This window comes from Lissotriton vulgaris, chromosome 2_1, assembly GCF_964263255.1.
Source record: "Lissotriton vulgaris chromosome 2_1, aLisVul1.2, whole genome shotgun sequence".
NCBI lineage: Eukaryota > Metazoa > Chordata > Amphibia > Caudata > Salamandridae > Lissotriton > Lissotriton vulgaris.
This window is the reverse complement of record NC_141687.1, coordinates 1,801,241,914-1,801,268,674: the sequence shown is the minus strand read 5'-3', so window position 1 is coordinate 1,801,268,674 and position 26,761 is coordinate 1,801,241,914. Positions and strand designations below refer to the sequence as shown.

Below are 26,761 nucleotides of genomic sequence, written 5' to 3'. Positions count from 1 at the left end.
GATGTCATCATTTTGAGGATGCCCCAATCTACATTTCAATCAAGTGCTGATGTATTGGATATTGTATTGTATTGTATTATAATTGCATTTATATAGCGCTTACTACCCCTGATGAGGTGTTGAAGCATTTTTCCGGCGAGTAGCACATTACTCTGGAACTCATAAAAGATTAGTAGTGAATTAGTGTAGTGAAAAACTAAAGTAATTTGAGTGGTGGATATGTTATTCTGTTATTTAGATTGAGAAGGATAGTAGAGAGATAGAAGATGGAAGGTTTGCATTTATATAGCACTTGCTACCCCTGATAAGGTGTTGAAGCATTCTTTCTGAGAGTAGCACGCTACTACGGAACCCACAAAGGATTAGTGGTGAATTAGTATGGTGAAATATAAAAGTAATTTGAGTGGTGGATATGTTAGTGAGTTATTTGGATTGAGAAGGATAGCGGAGGGATAGAAGAGGGGAAAAGGGTTGCATTTGTATTGCGCGTGCTACCCCTGATGAGGTGTTAAAGCACTTTTTTGGTGAGTAGCATGCTACTCCGGAACCCACAAATGATTAGTGGTGAATGAGTATAGTGAAGTAAGAAATTAATTTGAGTGGTGGACACGTTAGTCTATTATTTGGATTGAAAAGGATAGTGGAGGGATGTTTTGGAGCTCATTGCAGTAGGAGGAGGCTTCGGATGATTAAAAGGGAGGTGGAGGGGGAAGAGTCAGAGGGAAGGGTTTAGAAAGGTTTGTTTTGAGGGATCGGAATAGTAAAAGAGGTATGAGATGATGCAAGTAGGGGTAGAGGTGTTGATGAACCTATAAAGGGTTATTTTGGGATCATAGTAGTTGTATGGGGTTTAGGATGAATGAGAGAGTGAAGGTAAAGAAAGGATACATTGATAGAGGTATAGGGGAAGAAACAGGGTAGTGCATTGGAAAGAGTAGTAGAAAGAGGTTTGAGATGGGCTAGAGAGTTGAGGTAGAGGATATATTGAGAGCGGTATAGGGTGAGAAACATCCGAAGGTCTATAGTACTTAATAGGAAATGGTCATCTCTTATATGAAATGAACAATTGCCCGCATACCACTCAAACCTCTCTCAACCTTAAAACAGTGCTGTGAACAAGACATCTTGGTGCAGATTTATTAAAAATCATGGCAGATCAGGAAGAAGGTTAAAGCCAGGAGGTCAAACAGCAACAATTAGGGTATACTCAGCAGAGCACAGGAAGCTTAAGTGTACCCAGGAAGAAGTTTATATTTTAATCAGGGATGCAATCAAGCAAAGTTTCCATTACCTAAAAAGGTTATTTTGTGGAGAGTAGCCTGTTGACAAAGTACATGCTGTAGCACCAGCAAACAGAATGGAAAAATGAATGTTTTTATTGATTTGGGTCCCAAATCTGAGACCACAACATAAAAAGATTACATAGTAACAAAAATAAATAACCCTTCGAACCAGGTTGCAAAACAAGGTTCTTAAAATGACAATCATCATAATATATCATTTAATTTGGTTGAATTCATCAGTATAAAATCCTTAAATTTGTAGAATGAAAACCTCATATTGTGCAACCTTGATATAAATTAAAAACTTCTTAAAAAATAAAATAATTCACAACACAGTTTCATAAGGTGGATTAATTAAAAGGATGTGTGCTTCATGTACAATGGAAATCTCACTACATATAAATAATGGTTTTAAAAACTTTAGTTGTTGCAAATATAACACTGGGCAGACGAAAACTGCACGATCTAGGTCCTGGATTCTTTTTGAGGATTGGGGGCAAAATCTTTCATTTTTCTTGATATCCCAAGCACCTGTCACACTCCTTAATGGCAGTATTTTAAGTTTAATAAGTAAAAACAAACAGCAAACGTTGTGCTATATATTCCAACTCAAATAAGGCTGCATTTATTTTATAGTGCGCGAGAATCAGACCCATGCAATTCCTAATCTGGGGAAAGCATCCGGCCATATCTAATTGCATGCTTAACTCTGGACTTGAGCCCTTAAGAAAAGCTTTATATTCCAGACAAGGCAGGGCCCTAGTGTGTCATGCTTTAATTTAAATAGAACTAGGGCACTAAAGTTTCCCTGAAGATGCTCTCTGGTAGCTGCTTTATGAATATGTCTCTCTGGAGAAGCTTTCTTAACCCCTTCGCTGCTAGGCCTTTTCTCCCCCTGTGCGAAGCCTTTTTTTGGCTATTAGGGGTAGTTCGCGCTTATGCCCCTGTAACCTTTTGACCACATAAGGTTTCCACGCCAAATTTGCGTCCTTTTCTTCCAACATCATGGGGATTCTGAAGGTACCCAGGGCTTGTGGATTCCCCTGGAGGGGACCCAGAAATTAGCCAAAATATAGCTAAATTTGCTTTTTTCCGGGAAACATTGGAAAAAGGGCTACAGATGAAAGCGTCTGGTTTTTCCCTGCAAATGGTATCAACAAAGGGGTTATGGGGCTGAAATCATCATTTTCCCAGCTTTCAGGGACAAGCAGACTTTTGTCAGAAAACCAAAAATGTTTACACAGATTTGGCATTTTTCTGGGACATAGCCTATTTTTGCTATTTGTTGTGCTCTCAACCTCCTTCCAGTTAATAGTAGAAATGAGTTTGAAAGCAGTAATGGATCCTGGAAACCTATACAGTTTTGAAAAGTAGATAACAGTCTGAATTTAGCAAGGGGTCATTTGTGTAGATCCTTTGCGGTTTCTTTATAGAAACTAACAGTTGAATATAGGATAAATTGAAAATTAGTTGAAAAATACAGCCATTTGTGTAAGCGTTTTCACCTGTAGCTTCTTCTATTTATGACAGCTGTTTGAAAACAATATACTGTTACATCTGCAGGACTTTTCTGGTTCTGGGGATATATAGGACTTGTAGGTTCACCAAGAACCCGACGAACCCAGAGCCAATAACTGAGCAGTGTCTTGCAATGGCTTTTTATTATGTATCAGGTATATAGCAATTCATTTGGGAAAATATATAAATGGAAAAATCGGTATGAAAGACACCTATGTATTTCTGAAATTGGAACAAAATATAGACTTTAGAAACAATAGATATTTGCACATTTCTGAAATTGTGAGTACCCATACTAGCATGAGAATTATAGGTCATTTTTCAAAATGACTTCTTTTTTACACATTGTCTTTCATTTGGAAGGCAGAAATGCATCGGCAGTCAACAGGTGATAACAGTTGCTCTACAATTCTGTGTTACCATAAGTCTTCTTATAAAAATGGTACCTCACTTGTGTGCGTAGGCTTTGTGCCCGCGACAGGAAACGGCTCAAAACGCAACATGGACACACTTTATATTTACTGCGAAAACTGACCGTTTTTTTGCAAAGTGCCTAGCTGTAGATTTTCAACCCTAGCTCTGCCGGCACCTAGGGAAACCTAACAAACCTATACATTTTTTAAAACTAAACACCCAGGGAAATCCAGGATTGGGTGACTTGACAGGCTCTCATCAGGTTCTATTACCCAGAATACCTTGCAAACCTAACAATGTGTAAAAAAGAAACACATTTTCCTCACATTTCTGTGGTGGAAAGTTCTGGAATATGCGTGGATCCACAAAATTCCAACCACCCCGCATTCCCCAAAGTCTTCAGAGAAATTGTACCTCACTTGTGTGGGTAGGCCTAGTGCCCGCGACAGGAAACCAAAATGCAACGTGGATACACCACATTTTCACAGTGGAAACTGACACTTTTTTTGCAAAGTGCTCAGCTGAAGATTTTAAACCCTAACTCTGCCAGCACCTAAGGAAACCCAGCAACCCTCTACATTTTTGAAAACTAGACACCCAGGGGAATCCAGGATGGGGTGACTTGACTAGCTCTCACCAGGGTGCGTTACCCAGAATCCCATGCAAACCTAAAATTTGTCCCAAAAAAACACATTTTCCTCACATTTCTGTGGTGGAAAGTTATGGAATCTGCATGAATCCACAGAATTCTACCCACCCCTCGATCCCCAAAGTCTTCCAATAAAAATGGTACGTCACTTGTGTGGGTAGGCCTACTGCCCGCGACAGGAAACGGCACAAAACGCAATGTGGACACACCACATTTCACAGTGAAAACTGACCCTTTTTTTTGCAAAGTGCCTAGCTGTAGATTTTGAACCCTAGCTCTGCTGGTACATCCGCAGAGGGTTCCTTAACCTCTTCTGTGCGCACGACAACCAGGAGCCGTCATGCCCAACAGTGCTCGTGTGCGCAGGATGGCTCCCGGGCGTCCTGGCACATGGCACAGGAAATCCCTCTTGTGCAAGCACCAGAGGGATTCCCCTAAAGCCTCGGGAGCTGGGGAAGAGCTTCCCCAGCTCCCGAGGTCCCTCCTACCCCCCGTTTCTGTGAAATGACGATCAGCGCACACGTTGCGCTGAAGTCATTTCACAGACACCAAAACTGAAATGAGACTTTAGGCTCATTTCAGTTTCACTTTCTACGTGCTCAGGTGGCTCAGCAGATGATAGCCATCAGGCACAACACATGTGCTGGTTAGGCCAATTTCCAAACAAAGCGCACTTACCGAGACCAAGCAGTTCAACCCACAAAGTTCATGGAGAATTTTACCCTCAATAGTGTTCATGAAAGCCCAATGATGAGTTCCCACAATCTCCATTGCATACCTCAGACTGGGCAGAAATTTTTGGCAAAACAGAAGGAGTGTGGCAAAGTGTCTCCCCCTGTGAGCATTATAGAACCTTCTCAAGTAGGTTAGGACTGAATCTCTTCCCCAAGTAAAAATAGTTTTTGACCACTTATGCTTCCCCCTCTTATACACCCCCCCCCCCCAGACCCCCCCCCCCCCCCAAGAACCTGCTAAAATGTATTGTCTTTGAATGATGCTTTTTGCTTTTGGAAATGTTAATTTTTGAAAAGATTTCATCTGCATAGGATTGCAGTTGGTCTAGTGATCTAGACTCTTTTCTAAAATGCTTTCTGCAAATAACTTTCCAGACACTACCAGCAGTGTTATTTGTAGGTAAATACTCATCAGGGCCCGATTCCGATCTCATTCGGAAATCATACTGACCAAATACTTTCCGGAATGCTTTCCTTACGACTCGGATCGGGGGAGTCCGACCGAACAATTTGGATGCATCCGTATGCATCCGGATACGATTTGGTCGGACCCCCATTGACTTCAATGGGAGCCTGTGTTCTGAACGTGAATACAGGGTCCCATTGAAGAAAGTGGTGGATGGGGGAAATTGTGCACCCTGTGGGGGGCACCCCATGGTACCTGCCACACTGTGCATGGTTGGGAAGAAGGGACCCATGGGTACCCCCCACTGCCCTGTTTTGGAGAGCCCTGGGTGAAGGGGAGCCTGCTACTGGCCCCCAAAGACCGATTCTGACAGCCGTTTTGTTCCGGGCTAACCGAATCGGAAAGTCTGTCCGAATTGGTCATCGTACTCACTCGCTCGGAAACCAAGTCCATAGAGCAATACGAATCGGCTCCAGAAAGGCTTGACCTGTCCGAATGACGCTCGGAACCGAGTCGGACAGCCCTAACAATTTACAGGCATCGTACTTGGTTGTTCAGAAGTGTGTCCAAATTGGTTGGAAACAAGGGCTCCAGATCGGATTCAGCAAACCTGAATCCGATTTGGAGCCCTTCCGACCGATATCGGAACTGACTCCTCAGAAGGGGTCTATCTAAAGAAAGGATTTGCAGACTTCTGTGCAGAACATCCATGAGGTAAGAAGAGATTTAACCCACTATCAACAGCCAAGCTGGGCTTTGGGAAATGTAGGCTTTTCAGGTTAAGGAGGCTGCCAACAACAACGATTTGTGCTCCACCAATCAAGAAATCCCTTGGCACGAGTAAACCGCTCAGGACTGTAGCTGGTGATGGGTATCGTTGGTGTAGGGTAGCTTTGCTTGGCACGGGTAGGATAAGAAATGTGTAGTGCATGGTACAAAGGAGCCGGTCGGTGGGAGAGATTACCCTCTATCTTAACTGATGTTGCTACCCTGTGTGCCTTTACTTTTTGGCAACAACAGGGTTGTTTAATTATGAAATGTGGTGTTTGTCCTGGCTGGCATCAGATCTCACCGTGTGCTTAGCTTATCACGCTCATTTTATGTTCCTGCGCTCTGGAGGGGTGTGTTTATCTAGTACAAGGTAATATTTTAGCAGATGACGGGATCAAGCATGGGCCGCCTGCAGTATAATTTATCTCGCGCACACAGAGGCGCTGTGGTAACAGGTTTACTCTGGTTTGCTTCCAGCCCATGAGGGGTTTTGTTGCGGTTACATTGAGAGACGGCTTTATTGATGCACTGGGAGGGCTGCATACTATGTCTGCTAAGACAACACGTTAGATAAAGAAGGAAGCATGGTAAAGCGTGCCACGGTTACCGGATCCCTTCAGTGAGCTGAAAGATAAGCGGTAAATATCTAACATTGCGTATGAGTTACAGTCGAAAGTGTACGGGTCTTGATATTGTAATTATTCAAAGAAAATGAGGGGGCGCATAAGCAATGCTGTGCCGTGCAGGGACAGGGCCCCAATACAGAGGTGCATGCTGGGAAGGTCACACTGGGTCATCCTGTTCACTGCTCTGGTAGCGGTGTGAATCCGCACATCAAAGCTGTGTGTGAGGATTGGTAGTGAAAAGCTTTCCTCCATCTCGTACCGGAGACACTCCACAACTGTACACTATGCATAATTAAATACACACATTATGTATGTGTGCTTCCTGCACATTGCACCATTTTCTTGAACACCCATTATATACCCCTCGGCACCTCTGTCAAGCACATAACTATCGCAGTAACAGCACACACCGATAAAAGCCTCGATCAGCCTCCACGTCACACCACTGCCTCTCTCACACTTACTGGCTGGGGTCCCGGGTTCATCTGGCTCCGTCCGGGGTGGGATGTAAACCAGTACAGCCGGGATGCACAGAAGATTTATTGTCAGAGCAACGAATGTTGGAAACTGCAGCCTGTTCAAAGGAAGGAATACAATAATTAACTTATAGAACTGGGAAATATGAATACTACGTTTTCCGACAGCCTTGGTAACTGTGATAGGAACAATGTGTATCACTTGGTCTGCGCTGGCTCTTGATTCATTACAATATGAAACACCAAAACCTACATACAGCTACACCTAGCTGCACTTGAAAAGAGAGAACACACGCTAACAACACATGCGACCTCCTCTTCATCCACACCCACAGAAGCCTTGCATTAAGTTTCACGCAGATATATATCTCAACCTTTCTAACTCCATAAAACTCATCATAAATAGTTCACAGCTCATCAATTAGTCGTTCCTAACCCTCCTCATTTTTTATCTTCTAAAGATGGGCCTCAAACATGGTTCTCGTCATCTGGACAAAAAAAAGAACAAAACAAGCGATGGTCTTAGTCATATTGTATACCAGTGTGGCTTCTGTTTAGCTTGGCTACAAGTTAGTGGAATAAAGGGGAGCAGAGTGTCGTAAAGTGGAGTAGATTTGAGTATTATGGAGTGGCATGGAGAGTCGTAGAGTGGTGTAGAGTGGAAGTGGAGTGTCATGGAGTGGATTAGAGAAGAGTTGTGCAGAGTGTTGTGGAGTCTAATGGAGGGAGTGAAAGGGCATAGAATGGAGTGCCAGAGTGGAGTAGAGTGTTGCAGAGTGAAGTGGCATAGGGCGTTGTAGAATGTTGTAGGGCAGAGTGGAGTGGCGTAGAGAGTGTTGCGTAGAGTGCTGTAAAGGTACGTAGAGCAGAGCAGCTTGTGGTGGAGTACAGTGTTGTAGAGTTGAGTGTTGTAGAGTAGAGTCAAGAGGCATAGAATGGAGAGGAGTGGCGTGGAGTAGTGGCGTACAGTAGCATAGAGTAGTGTGTTGTAGAATCGAGTGGAGTAAAGTGGCATGAAGGGAGGTGTATTGAGTGTTGCAGAGTGAAGTAGTGTCAGAGTAGTATAGAGTTGAGTAGAATGTCACAGAGTGGAGTAGAACATCAGAGTGGAGTATTGTGGAGTGGAGTGTCGTAGAGTGGACGGGAGGTAATTAGTGTAAAGTACAGTGGTGCAGAGTAGAGTGGCATTTAGTGGATATGTTTAAGTGGTGCAGAGTCCACTGGTGTAGAGTGTAGTGATGTATAGTGGCACAGAGTGGAGTGCAGTGGCGTAGAGTAGATTGTTTCTGACTACAGTAAACTGGGGTAGAGTGGAGTGATGCAGGGTAGAGTGGGGTGGTGCAGGGTAGAGTGCAGAGGTGTAGAGTAGGCATACAGTAGTGTGGTGTCAAGTGCAGTGTCATGGAGTAAAGTGGTGCATAACAGTGTAGAGCAATGTAGAGTGTAGTGGCATAGAGTGCATTGGTGTAGAGTGGCAAGAGTTGAGTGGTACAGAGTGCAGCAGTGTAAAGAGCTGAAGCATAGATTGCAGTGGTGCAGAGTAGAGTGGCAAGTTCAGTAGCAGAGAGTGCAGTCTTGGAGAGTGTGGTGTTGTAGAGTGCAGTGGCACACAGTGTAGTGGCTTATGCTAGAGTGGTGCAGAGTACAGAAGTGCAATGGCAAAGAGAGCAGGGATGCAGGGTAGAGTGCACTGTCATAGAGTAAAGTGATGCAGAGTAGAAAGACAAAGAGTGAAGTGGCGTACAGTGCAGTGCCATGAAGTGCAGTGGTGCAGAGTAGATTAGAGTGGCGTAGAATGCATTTGCATAGAGTGGTGTAGAGTGCAGTGGCAGAGTAGAGGGGTTCAGAATAGAGTGGCGCAGAGTTCAGTGGCAGAGAGTGCAGTGCTGTAGAGTAGAGTGTCAGGGTGCAGTGGTGTAGAGTGGCATAGAGTGCATTAGTCTAGAGTGTAGAGGCAGAGAGTGGTGCCGAGTAGATTGGCATATAGTGCAGTGGCGTAGAGTGAAGTGGAGTGCAGTGGGTGGAGTGCAGCAGGGTAGAGTGCAGTGGAGGGACACAGGGTAGATTGCAGTGGCATGGAGTAGTATAGAGTGGAATGGCTCAGAGTTGAATAGAGTGACGTAGACTAGATTGTTTGAGAGTAGAGTGAAGTGAAGTAGAGTGAAGTGGTAAAATTGGCGTAGAGTGCAGTGGTGCAGAATAGATTAGAGTGGCTTAGAGTAAATTGGCTTAGACTGTAGTGGTGCATAATAAGTAGTGTGCTGTATAGTGAAATGGCATAGAGTGGTGTAGAGAAGAGAGAGAGGCGTTGAATGGCGTGGAGTGGTGCAGAGTAGATTGCAGTGGTGTGGAGTGGTGCAGAGTAGAACAGGGTGGGATAAAGTGGAGTACGCATGGTGTGGTAGCGCACTGCCATTACAGAAAACACAACTTAAATTGAAATGACCATTACATTTGCACGGACATACAGTTTTACAGATAAAAGTATACAGCGTACAAACGATAATGGGTGGAAATGTCATCAACTAGTGTATTGATTTGTTTTGATCGTATTAAAATATTTGTTTCCACCACACTTCAGATTTACCAGAAAATGTGCTTCATTTGTGCTTTCTATATTTTGTAGTATCTGTACAGCTCATTTATAAATCTTTACATTTTGTTTTGGCTAGAAAAAACCCACATCGTACAGCATCATGCCTGGGAGGAGTTCGGGAGCTCTGCTATGCAGACAAAACTGTGCCTCACTCCGCAGAGTTCAGCGAGCGCCAGAGTGCAGTAAGTTGAGGTTCTGGTGCTGATTTTTAGCACTGGGAGTTTGGCCTGCATTGTAAAATCAGTGTGAATGACACAGCACGCAGGGCAAGAAGGAGCTGCTTCTATCTGCACAAGCGGCAGGTTTCTCAACGTGAGTGGTAGCGAGCTGCTGAGACCACCCTGTGTTGAGAAATCTCGCCAAGTGGTGGTCTAGTGTGTGATATAATTTTGGTGAGCCACGTAGGAGAAAAAACTCTGTGCCCTTTGCGAAGTTTTTCAGAACTCTGAGCGGAAACTCCACAAACTCTGCCGGTGGAATGGAATTCATCAACCTCCCTCATAAAGCACACCCTAAGAAGCCAGCATAATTGTCACATAAATCCTCTCATTTTGAAGTCATAGAAAGTAAAGTAAACACCAAGCTTCCTGGACGACATAGCTTGCCATTTGACCTCTGTCATTGATTGCACAGCAAATGTGACAAGATAAGAACAAGGTTTAAAGGTGTGTTTACAGAACTTTAGTACTGGTGGAAGAATACAGTAAATAGGATTTGGGCAAGGGAAGGGACGAACTCAAGCTGGATAGCCTAAAACGAATAAAGCCATTAAACAGAAAGCAAGCAAATGTGAGTTACAAACCACAAAGCCAATGGTAAGCAATTGGCAGATTGCATTCCCGGTGAAACTTTCAGAATGTCCCTAAGATGTTGTTAGCAAATCGGAACACTGCCACTCTGGAAGGATTCGATCTAAAAAGTATATCAATGTCTCCTATGATAACCCATTGTGGGCACCCAAAGCATTCCATACCACTATCAAAGTGACTGGTGGTAACTCGCACAGATTTGCATTAGCCCAACATAGGACGTAAGGGTCGGAGTCACTCATGCAAGAAGAGCCACTAGTATATAGTAGAACAGTGGTTAACCCAGGGTGATTCTGATATGTTAAGTGACCCCATGGGGTAGCACTGCTCATGCCCTAATCAATCAGTGACCAACAAAGCAATCAGTGACCAGCAAGGGTGCTTTCTTTGTATAATTTTCCAAACACACCCATTGGTTCCCACTTTACATTCAATTGGTCTTCTTATTGAAAAGCTGGCAATTGGCACCCTTAACAGGATGACTGTAAAGTTGAATCACTTTTTACCATTCACTGCAAGCCAGCAAGGAGAAAGCAACATTATATGAAGAAAAGTAAGTGTGACCATCAAATCTCATCACAACTACATTAGGTGTACTACAGTATAAAAGCAGAACCAGAACCTTAGACCACGAACACCATTTCACAAAGAGTGACTTGGATCCTCGAATCCAATGTCTGGTAATACTATGGTTTTTAAAAGGTCATAACCATTATATCTATATACACAACACACAGACCCAAACTATCGCCCACTAGATATAAATCAAATGTTAAATTCACCACATATGTGGGCACAGTCATTGTATATAGCTTTTTTAGAGATGAAATTGAATCAGCCATCTTGTACAGTGTGATTTTAGTCTGGGACTACATCATTGCTGAATTTTGGCACAGTTACTTGTTTATTTAAGCTCAGAAGCTTCGGGGGGCACTGCGATCAATGAGAGATAGAACAACAGGTGCATGGCCAAATGGCAGAGGCAGATACCAGGGAACCCCGGCTCTATTGGATACCAGCAATTTTAGGCCATGTAACTGTGCTATTCTGTCGAAACGGGAGTGGCGGTGCATCTGCCATTCATGTCTTCCTTTTGGGGTTTTGGGAGATGATGCATTTTATTTGATAGCAACCTGAAGTATTTTTTTTGTGCTTTTTTGTGGGCAATGCTTTTATGCAGTACATGGATGACAATTTTGGCTCTATATGTATTTATTTTGTGAGTCATACTATTCTTTTGTGTTCGCAAAGGCGCAGGCATTATGTGAATCCACAGCTTGTTCTGTGTAAATATGTATTTGTCATGCCTTGCACATAATCCACCATCAGAGGTCTAATGTGCAGACTTTAACAAAAAGAATTGTCTCCAGCTCAAACAGGTATAACGTTAATTCAAAAAAGCACGTACACGGCACGCAAAGGTGCGCCAAACGCTTTGCAAAAGGTAATTGATCACCTTTCAGATGTTGACTGCTCTATTCAAGCTTTTAGGGAGGTGCCAATTTTGCACACGTGATGATAACATCCCTAATTAATTGGCTAGTGGTAGGGCTGTTGTCTGCAGCAAGAAACAAAAAAAATGATGCTTGTAAATATAATCAAACGGAGTAAAAAGGTTTCCTTCGTTATGACGCAAATGCATGTTTACATTACAGATATGGTTATCAAACTATAAGGTTCAGACTTGTACACGTCAATTACAGACATCACATATACATCACCCTGGTGTTACTGCATCAAATAGACCCCATCAAAACAGACAGATGCCACAGGTGTCATAGCCAGCCTGCAACCTCTCTATATATAACCTGGTACTGTGCTTCGGTACATGCTTATTGGGACTAAAAGGGTGTGGTGGTGGAACTGGACCTGGTCACATGCCTGTTGGGGATTGTCAGGAAGCAAAAGGGAAGAAAAATGGAATAGAAATGTATGCACCTGGCCTTACTGCTAGCAAAATGGCAGGTTGCTATTTAATGGGTGTGCTCGATCAGTCCTAATGATCAGGGATGGATCAAAGATGTTAAAGAATGGCGGGGTAGTAGAAGAAATACGACTTTGGCATCAGGGGCGACTGGTGCTCAGGGGCGAGATAGGCGTCGAACTCCCACCTTGGGGGATAAAAAAAATGCAAAATGGAACACCGACCAGCTAACCATAAATTGTACTGGCTTCTCAGTAAATAAACATGTGTAAATCTGGGTATTTTCTTTGAGGGGGTGGGGGAGGATGGCCCTTGGCTCTGCTGCGCATGCTTTTCTGGCTGGGCGAAGATTTCTACGACCTTCAGCCAGAAAGCATGGCAGTGACGACACACAGGTGGGCCCGGTCTATTTTTCACTGCCAGAATGGGGTTTGATTTTGGGCGTTATTCACACGGCCCAGGGTGGAGTCAGAAGCCCTCCATTAATTTCACTGACTGGGGGCAGGGCAGTCCGGTTAAAACAATGTAGGCTTGGGGGAGTGTCACTCACTTCCGTCTCTTCCTTCCAGTTGCTAATTTTTTTAGTGATTGATGGGCTGGGGTTAGAGTCAAAATCCCGCATTTTTCAGTTCCGGCTTCCACCTTTGCCACGCTGTCTGCAGACTCGAGGAGCCCAGGCGCGAGAACGTTCCAAAGGTGAGTTAGTTGTAATACTTACAAAAATCAAAAAAGACAATTTTGAATAAAAGCCTTCGAGAGTAATGACTGAGCACTCTCTAAGGCTTTTATTCTCCAACTTCTCTTTGTGTTGGGAGCGGAGGTAAAGGTATTTTTGATTTCTTTAAGACAAGTGCGTGTGTGTGTGTGCAGGGCTTTAAGTGGGGGAAAAAGTGGGAGTGCTCTAAAAGGAGCGTGGCAAAGTTCTTAAATGGGTGTGGCCTATCCAAGGAGGGGCGTGGTCTAAATCACGATAACTAGCATTGTGTGCTTAAGAAAATCATGAAGTCCCATCCAGCAAAGGATAATAAAATAGGCAAAAAAGTATATTTATTAAGTATAAGCCATAAAATAGCAAACACTTCAAAAAAACATGTAAACATTATTTACATTACTTAGAAATCTATTGCAGGATTTCCCAAAACCCTTGAAGATATTCACTGTGTTTATTTTATTGGGGTTTCTCACAACAATTTTCATCAGCAGACCTTCTACCTTTTGCCAGCCAACTCTTTACATACAGCTTTGCGTCAAATGTTTCAAATGGAGGACCATTGAGTTTTACCCATAAGCATGAAGAAATGGTCTCTACAAGAAGAGAGGCCCTTGTTGGACTAGCAATTAAGTTCATTGTGCTGGATCCTCTCTCGCAATCCGCATTACTTGCTGGCAGGGTTTCCATGCAAACTACTAACTTTTTTAATGCTTCAGGGGTTTTCTTTCCACCGAAATCTTTGAAAAGTCTAAAAGCTTGGATAGTATCTCATGCTGGCAGTTGAAACTCTGAACACAGTTTCTGGATCTCTGTTTCACCATAAAGAATGCATTCATCACCAGAAGGCAAGTTGCCTGCATCTAGCGCACTGAAGCTGGCTATAAGTTCTTTCTCAGAATCCAGGGCACATTGTTTATTGATATTTACAGACAGACTTTGGTAAAACTGATTTGGATTAAGGGCAACAGAGTTACTTCTACCATGGAAAAGAGGAACATTCTTGAATTTGCCCTCGTCAACTGCTCTCCGAGCCGCAGAAGCAAACTCCCCTGGTGAGTTCTAACCAAAGGTCTGTGGGCATTAACAATTGTAATGCCCGTCCTCTGTAAGGAGAGTGATAAGTCTTTGAACTCTTGAAATGCATCACACATTACCCCCAAACACCGATAAAAGAATAGGATGTAAGCTTCTTCAAGAGACCTTCCTACTTACTCCGGTCTCTTATGGGTCTGGATGGGTCTTTAGAAGCATTCTCAAAATGTTTGCACAAGGCAGGGAAGCAGTTCCAAACAGCTTTCACAGATCTGTACCTGGATACTACCCATCTAGTATCAAGCATTTTCCCTATCTTCTGAAGCTGTACACATAGCTCGCTGGCGGCCAGATTTAGCTCTCTCTGGTTTTTTGGTGACATGCTGTATTTGCCATACAATGAGTCCATGAAAATCTTGAAGTGATTGACCCTGGCAACCTCATCAACTGTATTCAATTCAATTTTATTTAAATATGATTTTGGAACTCCTTGGAGATCCACATATTACATAGTGACAGACAAAATATAATAAAATGAAACCATGTGTAAACAACTTATACTAGCAAAGAATATACAAAGTTATCATACCATTTGTCTAATACAATTCTAAAAAACATTTGAAAAAGTTAAAAATTCTGTTACAAAAAATGTCATTTGGGGGACTAAAAATAGCATCTATCAGAGATCTTGCAGATAATATACCAAACTGAACACATACAGGCTTTACCCAGAAACGGCGATAAGCCATTAATGCTGGACAAACTAGCAGGACGTGTATAGAGTCCTGAACTGAGACATTGCAGAAGTTACATACATTAGATATGCCATGCCATTTGGCCAACAACTTATTCAGGGGAAGGAGATCCTGCCTAAGAAGCAGCCAAAAACGGCGCAAACCGTGGGGTATGTTCCAAGAAGCGTAAGGTTGTATTTGTCTAAATAAACAAGAATCAACAGCTTGTGTAACCCCCTTCTTTTGTACAATCAAATTGCGATCCCTTTCATAGCTTAGCTTCCATGTGGCTTGTTTTAATGTTAATTTTAATTGGTGCATAGAAAGGTCTTAAAGAGAGGCTTCCTCCAAGTCCAAGAGTGTAATGGCCTTCCTGTAATTCCTTATAAGAATCGAATGCTCTTTTAGGGGGCCCATCAACTCTTTTGTAATTAGGGATCTTAGAGTGGCTGGCTTTCCTTTGATTAGAAAGATAACCCAGCGAATGACTCCTGCTAGGCCCTGTGCCCAGCTACTTCTTAGACCGAATTCTAAACGAAGGGCTGCTGCACTGCAACTATTATTAACCGAAGTTAAGCTTCTCAAGAGGATGCCCTCGATAGTGTCCAAGAAACCCCATTCGACTAAGTCGATTAATTCTACACCGTAACGCAAAGTTGGGGGGACTTTTGCCCGGAAAGCCTCCAACAGGTAACCAAAGTGTCTTTTGCCAGTTGATTTGTACAATGCTCTTAAACCATTTCCCTGAGACTTTGCCTTGCGGGAGCTATTTTCTATATGGGATTTGTTGCTCAAGTTGCTGTTAACAACCTTGCCCAGGAATACATATGCTTTTACTCTTTCTAATTTTTGGCCTCCCAGCTCCCAGCTAATGTGCTCCAACTTCAGTTTTTTCCGCCCCTCCATACACATTACCTTGCTTTTGGAGATGTTTATTTTCAGGAAATGCTCTTCGGAGAAAGTGTATAATGAGTGCAGACGGTTGTTAAGACCTTTTGGGGTAAGGTCTAAAATTAATATATCGTCCGCATACATTAGACAAGAAATATATCTGTCTCCCAGGCGTGGCGCAATTCCTTCACATGCAGATATGGTAAGGGGGTATCTGCCACAGCAAGTTCTAGTCTGTTAGCCAAACAGTGCCATGTCAGTACAAGATTTGGAAATTCTGATTTCATCAATGCTACTAATCCGACTTTTTTTACCAAACATTACTGCTGCTCCATGTGAACATACTGCAATCAAGATATCATGTAGCAGACTTTTTGTGAGTCCAACATTTTTGAAGTAGCTTAGGAGAGCTGTCTTTACGCCAAGGGAATTTGTTTCTGCCAGCTCCAGCAGGCCAAAATAGATGGTCACTGGGGTACTTTAATTTCCAAAAATGCCACGAGGTAGATGATTAAAGTAGAAGCATTGCTAATAGAAGTGCTTTCATCAATTAATACAGTGATCTTTGGTTTGTGTTGTCTGATATAACAGACCAATCTTTGTTGAATTTTCAGTGCAATGTGTTTCATTATTTCATTTGCAGTCACATTGCTGAGCAAAACACCGCCCATTTCACTGCCATTCTTTGCCTGAAGGCGAATTAGATCAGGGTGGTCAGTAACCCTTACTTCTAGTCAGAGTAAGGGGGTACACACTGTAGATAACCCCTGCTCACCCCTTTGGTAGCTTGGCACGAGCAGACCGGCTTGCCCCCAAGGCAATGTGTAAAGTATTTGTACCAACACTCACAGTAACATAGCGCAACACCACAAATGGACACTATACCAAGTATTTATACAAATATAAATTACTTTATATAGGTTAGGCAGATCAAAACTTCATAAACAGCACATACACAATCACTCTTGCTTTAGAAAATGTTCTCTTGAAAAATGTTCACTTGGGTAATGTTCTCTTAAATATGTTCACTTGGGTAATGTTCTCTTAAAATGCTCATTGGATAATGTTCTCTTAAAAATGCTCACTTGGATAATGTTCCCTTAAAACTGGTGAATAATTAAATTGACTAAGCCCTTCGGCTTGGAGGATTCCTGCTCCTAGCGTGTGGAACGTTATTTCAAAACTAATATGAATGAGATGTTTTTCAAAAATGCCCCAGCTGCACTTGTAGAGTCATAGAATCACCCAAAGTAGCGTTTTCCCATATATCACAACTGTAAAACACCTTATCACACTACAATGGATAAGTTGAGGTAACTAATGTGTAACTAGAGATGGGGTCAACAGAACGTACTTAGGTCTTATCAGAGAGGTATAGCTTGGTTCCTATGACAATTGAGCGTGGTCCCCACAACTGGGCGTAGTCGTTGCAATTTATGGAGTCAGCCGCAACAACCAACGTTATGGGAAGATATGCAGGTAAACATGTCACACAGCATTCCCCATGTTATCCTATGGGCAAGATAGCCTCTCAATAGTGAAAAACGAAATTGGCAGTATTTCACTATCAAGACATGTTACCCACGGCGCACTCACGGAACTTGCGTTGGGCAGCTGGGCGGCAGTTGATTTGGAGAGTCTGGGCGACTTGTTTGAAGATGGCGCACTGCTTTCTTTTGCGACTCTAGTAGACAACTCAGGCCTGCCAGCTGGGCAATTCCTGACGCATGTGATGCTCCTACATACATTGACACGAGCCTGGGGAACTCTAACAGAGGAACCGCCAACACATCTGCTCATTCAATACCTGCATGTGATGGGAAATGGCTCTCATATAGTACATTGGCTCGCCCAGGCACTGCACACACATACACACACACACACAGTTCTCGTCACAGCGGCTGCGAGACAAATGGACAGCCGATAGAGGCCGGTACTGGACTGATAGAGAATGGGCGCAGATACTAGCCGGGACACTAAATATACCGCGCAATGCACGCTTCAAGAACATACAATATTATATTGTGCACCGTGCCTATCTGTCTCTAGATAAACTCAATCGATACTTCGGGCTTAATACATCAGCGTGCCCCAGATGCGGACTTGTGGACGCACAACTCCTACATGTACTCTGGACATGCCCTTCACTACATACCTACTGGACTACAGTGTCAGGTACCTTGGCAAAAGCGACAGGAGGCAGCTTGCCGCATACATGGGAAGCTTGCCTATTGCGCTTGTTCCAAAGAAAGAAACAGATGAAAGTCCAGGTGAGGTTCTGGGACCTGGGGCTGATAACGGCGAAACGCCTCATTACTAAGCGCTGGAAGAATCGTGCACCCCCCCAGGCGATACACTGGCGTAATTCGTTTGACAACTGGGCAAGGGCGGAAAGTGCAGCGCTCCACAGAGAAGAGACAGTGGGGTTCCCCATGTATCCCATAGCACTGGACTGGGACAGCACCTTGACGGCTTACCACCAGGTGTGCCTGCAGAGTGGCATTGTTTAGACGCTAATGCCTCTCTTCGCATAATTCCGACTGAGCTTTTCTCCCGCCTCTTCCCCCTTTACCCCCCTAACCCCACCCAGCTGCGCACTTGGCAGGTCTTGTAGTTTGATCCTCACTGTTGATATGGCACCATGCATACCTGTTCCCCGCCTGCCCCAAGAGCATCACACATACACACGCACTAACTGTTAGACACCGCACAGTCTCTCGTTTCTGTAATCTTCAGATTGTTCTTTACGTTTGTTAGTTTTGAAATAAAGCTTTGGATATATGTTGCATCAATCAATCAATCAATTGCTGATGTGCCCAATTTACCTTGATCTGCTGCCATAGCATAACCCGTGCTCCGAACTGAACAAATCTCTGATGTGATATTGGGAAACAGCACTTGATTTATCACTGCCACTGTTGATCAGTATTCTCTCTTTGATATGTCTGTAACTAATGACACTGACATGCTGTATTAACTACGTTGCTTTTAAATTGATCCTTACAGCCAAACTCCTTCATGTGTATGAACAACTGAAGCGAACTGTGACAAATATTCTGTACTACGGCATAGCTAATCATTTTTTCATATGTGTAATGTTGTAAAATGTAAAAAAAATGCAATAAACATATTCAAACAAAAAAAAAAGACATATTACCCACACTAGTAACACCACACAAATACCGGGACTTCTGCTCACCCTAACTTTGACCTTTGAGGCCCAAAAATAGAGCCCCTTAGAGCCCCCTTTCGAGGCCTCCCCAAAAAAACTGGGGGTGTCTGTTGCCCCACAGCCACCCCCCACTTAAAGCCCTGTGTGTATGTATGTTTCTACATTTGACCTTTGTGGCTTCTGGCATAATCGTTTTCTCTCCATCTCTTCATGTAAATGCTAAGTTATGTTGCTGGCATTGACTACACGTTTGTCCTCGCTCAACCGTTTGAAAAAGGTAGTTCCATTTGTATTTAGAACTTTCATACGAAGGTAACAAAGGTCTCCATAATCAGTTTGTGATCGTAAGGATATGCATTTATTCAGATGAGTATTCTGAGAGTGGCCCTGGGTAAACTCTGACGAGACTCTTGGGGAAGATGGATGGGATTCACAAGCTACTTAAATTCACGTCCTAAACTTAAAGTTAAGTGACTTTTGAAAATGAAGCCAGTACAGAAGGCGAACACCTAGAAAGGAGAGAAGTGAAGGGAATTTAAATACCAATGTAACCTGCGCCTGCGTTCGGACCTGCTCGCACCTGCTGGACCTCATCCCCGGGCTCTTTTAGCCTAATCTTTTTAACTTTATCTTTTTAACTTTTGTAGCTTCCCCAGCCCCATAGTCTTGATCTCCCCTTCCACGGCGGGCCGGAAGGTCGTGTGGGCAGCGGTTCCTCAGGAGTGCGAGCAGTGCGGAGCGGAGCTGTTGGACGGAGCGGCGGGCATCGGCAGCGACCAGCGCGGCAGGTAAGGAGTCGGGGCTCCGGAGGCGGTAGACGCGGGCGGGTCTCAGAGATCGCCCCCCCCCCCCCCCCCCCCCCGTTTGGGTAGATTTAACATCGCAGGCGTCTCTGGGGCCCGCACAGGATTACAACCAGGGCCGGTTCTAGGATTTGCGAGGCCCTGGGCTAAAAGGGAACGTGCGAGGCCCCCTCTAATTTACATAAGTGGCACCTTGCAAGGAGAACATTCACAGACACTGTGGGGGCCCCATTGTCCAGCATTTTGGCGCCCCCACAGTTTTAACTTTTACTCCACAAGCATTTCTCACACCTTCATAGGTGTGAGAATTGATTGTGGTCTAAAAGTTAAAACTGTGGGGGTGCCAAAATGCTGGACAATGGGCCCCCCACAGTGTCTGTGAATGGTCTCCTTGCAATTGAGGGAGCGTCTCCGTCTCCCTCCCCTATGCCCCCTGACACCATCCATGAGAGGCCCAGGGAGGGGGCCCCCTCCAATGGACCTTCATTGCAGGCGACACCTTTCTTTGTGATAGATCGCCAGGGACACAAAAGGACACATCACCAGTGCGTGGCCCCATGCTGGTGGGCTGAGTGCGAGGCCCTGTGCGGCTGCCCACGCTGCCCATGCCTAGCGCCGGCCCTGATTACAACGTCTACGTATAGCTGTGTGCGAGCCCCGGCATCCCTGACCTGCCGCTTGGTGTGATCTGCGTAGGCGGGAGGGGGTTTTCAGCCGCGGCGCTTGGTGCGGTGTTCGTTTGGGCGGGAGGGGCTCGTGGTGAGCGCGTCTGCAAGGACCGGTACTTTTAAAAGGAGGCAGCATGCCGCCCAAGAGCATTAGGCAGAAGCGCAAGGGGAAGGATCCCGAGATCGCGCAGCTCCTGAAGGTCATTTTATTGAAGCTAGATTGCGGCGAGGACAGCAGCGAGGAGGAAGGGGAGGGGCAGCCCCTAGAACTCGAACCGGAGCCAGAGGCAGTGGTAGAGCGCCCCCGCAGACCGGGTGTTCCCCCCCAGGGCAGCATTTCCCCATTGGTAAAAAAGCCCAGGGTCCACAAGCAGGGCGGGCGAAGCAAGAATAAAAAGGGGGCAAGCAAGGAAGGGCATAATAAGGGTCGTCCTAATGATGTACCTCTGGAGCCTGAGGTCCTGATCGCCCCCCCCCCTAGACAGCCAGAGCTGGTGCCAGTAGTGCCGCCTAGCAACCCCCCTACTACACCCCCTGTAGCTCCACCTGAGGATGGGACAGGGGCGATTTTAGCAGAAATCCGGAGGCAATGGCTGCCCTTGCACCGGTACCGGCCACAGAAGGAGGGGCTAGCCCTCGTAGTGCAGCAGCACCAGTTACCCCTCTACCGGGGGGTGCAGCCACAGGCCCGCTGGCAGAGATTTTGAGCGCTCTGAAGGCATTAACGCCTGGTCCCAAGATACAGGAGGTAGGGGGGGGCTGGAGTGGCGCCGGTTGCGATAGCTCCCACCCCTATTCCAGTAGCGGCGACCGCGACACCGGCCGTCGCGCCGTGGGCTCCAAGCACCGCAGAGGACGCCACCCTTAGCGAGATTAGGGCGCAGTTGGCCATCCTGGTTAAGGCGCAGGGCTCCAATGTACCAGCGGCACAGCAACTGACCCCAACAGTGCCGATTGAACCCGCGTCTTCAGGAGGTAAGGGCGGTGAGCCGGCAGGAGGGGCTAAGACCGAGGGAGGGCAGGGTTTTGTACTGTCTAAACCTGGCTGCTTGGCAACGCATGTGTCACTTGAGGTGAAAGAAAAGATTTGGAAGGGGGAATATGTTGATATGTTTTCTCTTATTCGTCCCAAAAGATGGGAAGTGGAGTACAAGGATAGGGATGGGAAGGATAGCTCTTCTAGGGATAGGAGACCGAGAGTGGAAGAGTCCATCACAAACTGGCTCTTTGAATTCAGGTGTTCATGACGGTGATTATTAAGGTGAAAAAATGGCAGGTTAATTCAACAGCAGAACGCACTTCAAGTCTAGGCTTTGCGCAGAGTTTTTGACGGTGTTTAAACAAGTTTTGATTTTTTTCGCCGCATGCCAGAACATTTCGCTAAATGTTTAAAAAAAATTATCTGAGAAAACGTACTGGAATCCCTATGCAGTGATGTGGACTCAGTTATCACTCTGTGCACATGGAGTGAATTGGCAATTTCCCATTCTCCTCCTCACTAGGTCATATTTTAGCATGGCCTTGCCTTAGCAGCAAATACAGTGAATGCCAAATTGAATGTGAGGAAAAACGGAGGCAGAAGAGTCACATGTAAACGACTCATTGTTTATAATACCCCTCTTGCTTCCTCAGGATGCACCAGGCCCTTTCCAGAAGCACTCGACCCCCCTGGGCCTGGCCTTGATTGATAAGCTGTTTTAAAAAAAGCACAATCACTCTTGCTACCAAAACGGGATTCTGCTTCTTTTAAAACAGTTTATTATGTTCACCAAATTTGGCACTGCCACTGCGCATCATATTACCAGAAAAGCAAATTTGGTGAACATAATAAACAGTTTTAAAAGAAGCACAATCACTTCTGCTTCCAGACGGGATATAATTGATTTACCTTCTATTTTGGAAGCAAGAGTGGCGTGTTTCTTTTAAAACAGTTCATTATGTTCACCAAAATTGTATTTCTAGTAATATGGTATGCAGTGCCTGCCTCGCGCAAGAAAGTTGGCTTCTGCCTCAGTCGGGTTACAGCCAGTCCGTACCTATCTAGTTGGACAGTTTACATTTGCGAGCCTTCAGTGCTATTACATTATGTATTTGCTGTGAAGCGTCAGCATAGTAGTAAGAAAGAGGAATAAGCAAGAAAAGGAGTAGGAAGTGTAGGGCTAATTAGAAGTATGATTTGGTGTAAATAGGACTGAGTAGGTGCAAATGTGTGCAAGTATGAGCAAGTAGAAGTAACCGAAGGACTAAGAGTAAATAGAGATGTGAAATATGATTAAGCGTAAATAGAATAAGTGCAGGGTTCTGGGTAGAAGTAAGATTGATGACGGAAAGAATGAAAGATAATGAGGGAGAAGATGAAAGGTGTGAATATATACAATTGTTTATTAACATTCTTGCTTTCTGAAATGTGCTTGAAAATGCACCATTTGCTTGCTCGACACATTGCACCACCTGTAAAATTTACGCCCCACCTCTTTAAAATGTCACCAGCCACCACTGTTTGGCTGTGGAGGAGTGACAAGCATGTGGTGGAAGATTTGAAAATCGGGGGGGGGGGGGGTGGGGGGGGGGAGTGGGGATAGTAGGGTTTGAAGAGATGGAAGAGATGTCTGAGCAAGAATCTGAGACGTAGATGCGTGTTGGCATCCATGGAAAGTGAGGCACATTCCCGGGAAGAAGGAATAACCAATGGTAAAGTCTAATGTACTGTTAAGTAATCATTGGTCCCCGGAAGTGGGAATATTCCTGATCTACTACGTATTTGGGAAGATGGCTACAATGTTTCAAATTGTTAAAGGTGCAGTGTGTTTTTCTTTGGTCTACAAATGCATGAGAAACTAAAGGCTTTGGCATTTTTTTCAGAAACATACTACCAATCACAGAAGAAAAAGAACAGCCAGCATATAAAGAATTTAAACCTTGTAGCACGTACACCGCACCAGTCTCACACAAGATGTTGGATACTTTTGAAATTCTTATAAGAAAAGATTAAGCCACAATAAATCTTCAATCAAAACGCAGATCAAACGTAACCAGGCATGAATACAGAATTCTCAGAAATTCGTCTCAAAATCAGCAAATCATTTTTCAACCTGCTGATAAAGGCGGCGCTTTAGTGGTCATGGACAGTAGCTTCTACTTGAAGAAGGTAAAAGAGCATGTCATGGATTCCTCCACATACTTATGATTAGACAACAATCCAAAATCTGACATTAAGAAGCCTCTAACTGTGGTCATGGTAAAAGCAGCAGAAATGGAATGGATTTCACCAAACACACACATATTCCTTATAGTACAATATCCAAGATGTCCTCAATTATATATGCTTCCAAAAGTGCATAAAAATCTCCATAATCCTCCATTCAGTCAAATTGTATCAGGGTGCGATTCCCAGTTTGAACTGCTAGACAAATATGTAGATTACTTTTTGCAACCATTTGTACAAACTTGGAAATCCTGCATAAAAGACTGTAGTAATCACAGAGGCAGTGGTTAATGAATAAAATGTCTTTATTCATATAAGTACAGATACACAAGTGTACAGCAACCTCCAGCTTCATCAACTGACCATTCTTTCAGAATCTCCCAGTGATGTCATGCTATGGCATCACTGGATTCTACAATGGGAGAATGAAATCTCCACATATCTCCCCCTTACAATGAATTACAATGAAACATAAAGATTAATACATATTAAACATCAATAACAAGAAATGAAAATACCCAATAACAATAACATAAAACTCAATAAGATTTTTTTTTCCATTTCCATTTGCACTAATTGTTCAACAGAATTAGGAGCATCGACCTTGCATAAATTTGCCATACTCCACATTTTTCCATCGTCCAGGGTAACTACTGAGTTCAACACTTTTATTACTCTTTGAGGTCTGCAAAATGTGCTCTCACCTTTTCTCACAAATCCCATATTCTTTGTAACCACCCAATCACCAGTAATAATTTTCACATCTTTCACTCCTTTCCTTCTGTCATAGTCATTTGTGTTCCTTTCTTGAGACTCTCTAACTCTTTCTGCCATTAATTCTCGATCCACCCAGACCTGATCTTTTCTTTGTAACCACACAGGAGATTCTTTGGTTGCTGGTTCCCTTCCCTTTAAAGCCACAAAAGGTGATATACCTGTAATAGAATGAGGAGTCACCCTGTGAGCCCAGATCATCTTGTCTAGTTCCTCTCTCCACTTTAAACCATTGCTCAAAGACAATTGAATATTGTCTACTATGATGTGATTAACTAGCTCAACTAATCCATACGCTTGTGGTCTGAACAATGCCACTCTTTCATGCTTTATACCCAATCCTGTAAGAAACCTTGCCATCATACCTGAAACCAATTGAACTCCATTGTCCGTAACTAGACACTTTGGTATACCTTCTTCTAAAAATGCACTCTTCAGAAACTCAATCACTACTTCAAATTTAATATGTTCTACAGGTTTCACCAAAAACCATTACTGTGGTAATCATCCAATACAATCAAAAATCTGCTCCTCACACCCAGTCTCTCAATTGGCCCTAGAAAATCCACTGCAAATTTTTCCCAGGGTCGATTAGGAACACCTACACAACCCAATGGTGGTTGCTGAATTACTCTAGACTTGTCACTATTACTGCACGCTTGACAATGTTTTACTACCTCTTTTACTTCCCTATCCATTTCCGGCCACCAAAAATTCTGTCTCAATCTCCTTTTACACATGCTTCTCCCTAAATGTCCCTCGTGTACCAATTTGATTAATTTACTTCTCAACAACCTAGGTGGCACTACACGATTGCATCTCAAGACTTTATTAGCTTGAATACTTAACTGGTCTTTAACGTTTAAATATTTTTTTAATTCCTCATTCAAGTTCTTCACATCTCCCCAACCATCACGTATGACGTCCTTGAGCTCAGCATATTCCTTATCACAACTTAAGGCTTTATTCCACTCTTCTTGTTTTAAGGCTAAGTCTACTTCACTGACAACACACGGAGATTCCTCCTCAGATACCAAAGAAAAATCCTCCTCAATTGGCATCCGTGACACACAATCAGCTATAACATTCTTGTTGCCTCTAACAAAATCAATTGAAAAATTGTAATCCATTACTGACATCAACCATCTAGAAATCCGAGGAGTCACATTTCCTTCAAGACCCCTTCCTCCTTTGAAGATGTGTACTAAGGGCTTATGATCAGTTCTCAAAACAAAAGGCAGTCCCCATAAATAAAATTTAAAATGATTTGTCCCCCAACAACAACCCAAAGCTTCCTTCTCAATGGTTGAGTAAGAACGCTCTGCTCCCAGTAGGCGTCGTGACGCAAACCCAATCACACTTTTTCCTTCAGCTGTTCTTTGGGTTAAAACCGCACCTAATCCAACATTACTGGCGTCAGTTGTTAATATAGTTTTCTTCGAGACATCAAAATGGGCTAAAGTAGGTGCAGTAACCAATGACATTTTTAAATGCCGCCTCACATGAAGCATCCCATTTAAATAACACTCCCTTTTTCAATAATATCCTCATAGGCTCTACAATATTTGAGAAGTTAGCTACAAATTTCGAACAGCACTCTGCTAGACCAAGAAATGATTTCAACAAGTCTTTATCTGATGGTTGAGGAGCATCTATAATTGCTTTTACTATACTTTTCTTTGGTCTTATACCACCAGCAGATATCTCATGACCAAGGTAGTTCACTCGGTCTTTTCTCAGTTGACACTTTTCTTTCTTTATCGTTAGACCGTGATCGGCAATCCTTCCCAAAACTTCATTCATTAACTTATCATGATCTTCAAAAGACTTGCCTCCAACCATTATGTCATCCTGAAAACACAAAACGCTGTGCATCCCTTGAAATATATTTTGCATAACTCTTTGAAACACCGCAGAGGCTGAAGCTAATCTGAATGGCATGCGCCGATAGCGATAAGCCCCTAACGGTGTGACAAAGGAAGTTAATGGCCGTGACTCTGGATGCAGATTTATTTAGTGATAAGCAGCGGACATGTCCAGTACACTAAAAACTATTCCGTCACCCATCACACTCAACATCTCTATTATATTTGGTAGTGGTTGTCTGTCAACCCATATATTTTGATTTAAGTCTCTTAAGTCTATGCATAGACAAATTTTATTTCCTTCTTTAGGTGCGACGACTATCGAAGCAACCCATTCCGATGATTCAATCGGTTCAATAATCTTACATTTCAGCAGTTTATCAAGCTTTTTCTGCAATGGTTCTCTCATTAACAATGGTACAGGCCTAACCTTATGCACAACTGGGCGAGCATTCTTTTTCAAAATTATCCGGTGAGTAACATTTTTAAGCATACCTAGATCATCTGTAAACACATGGGGGAAATGATGACATTAATTTTTTCCCCCAATCTGAATCATCTTCTGAAACAGAGTAGTTACATATCTGTGTTGATTCCATCACCATTACTGGTTCCTTAGCATTAGGATTAAGAATGATATTCAGATATTTTTGGTGACGCCATCCTAAGAGATTTGACCCCTCTTCAGTTATATATACT

At 43.7% G+C, this 26,761-nt stretch overlaps 1 protein-coding gene across 1 annotated transcript in view; it reads right to left on the bottom strand.

The window, feature by feature from the left end:
• The window catches only part of SLC67A1 (solute carrier family 67 member 1), a 904,035-nt gene that overhangs the window by 362,194 nt on the left and 515,080 nt on the right, over nt 1-26,761 (bottom strand). Inside the window, exon 6 of the mRNA XM_086957851.1 lies at nt 6,866-6,975. Within this exon, the coding sequence (XP_086813977.1) occupies nt 6,866-6,975 (110 nt within the window). The remainder of the gene's footprint in view (nt 1-6,865; nt 6,976-26,761) is intronic.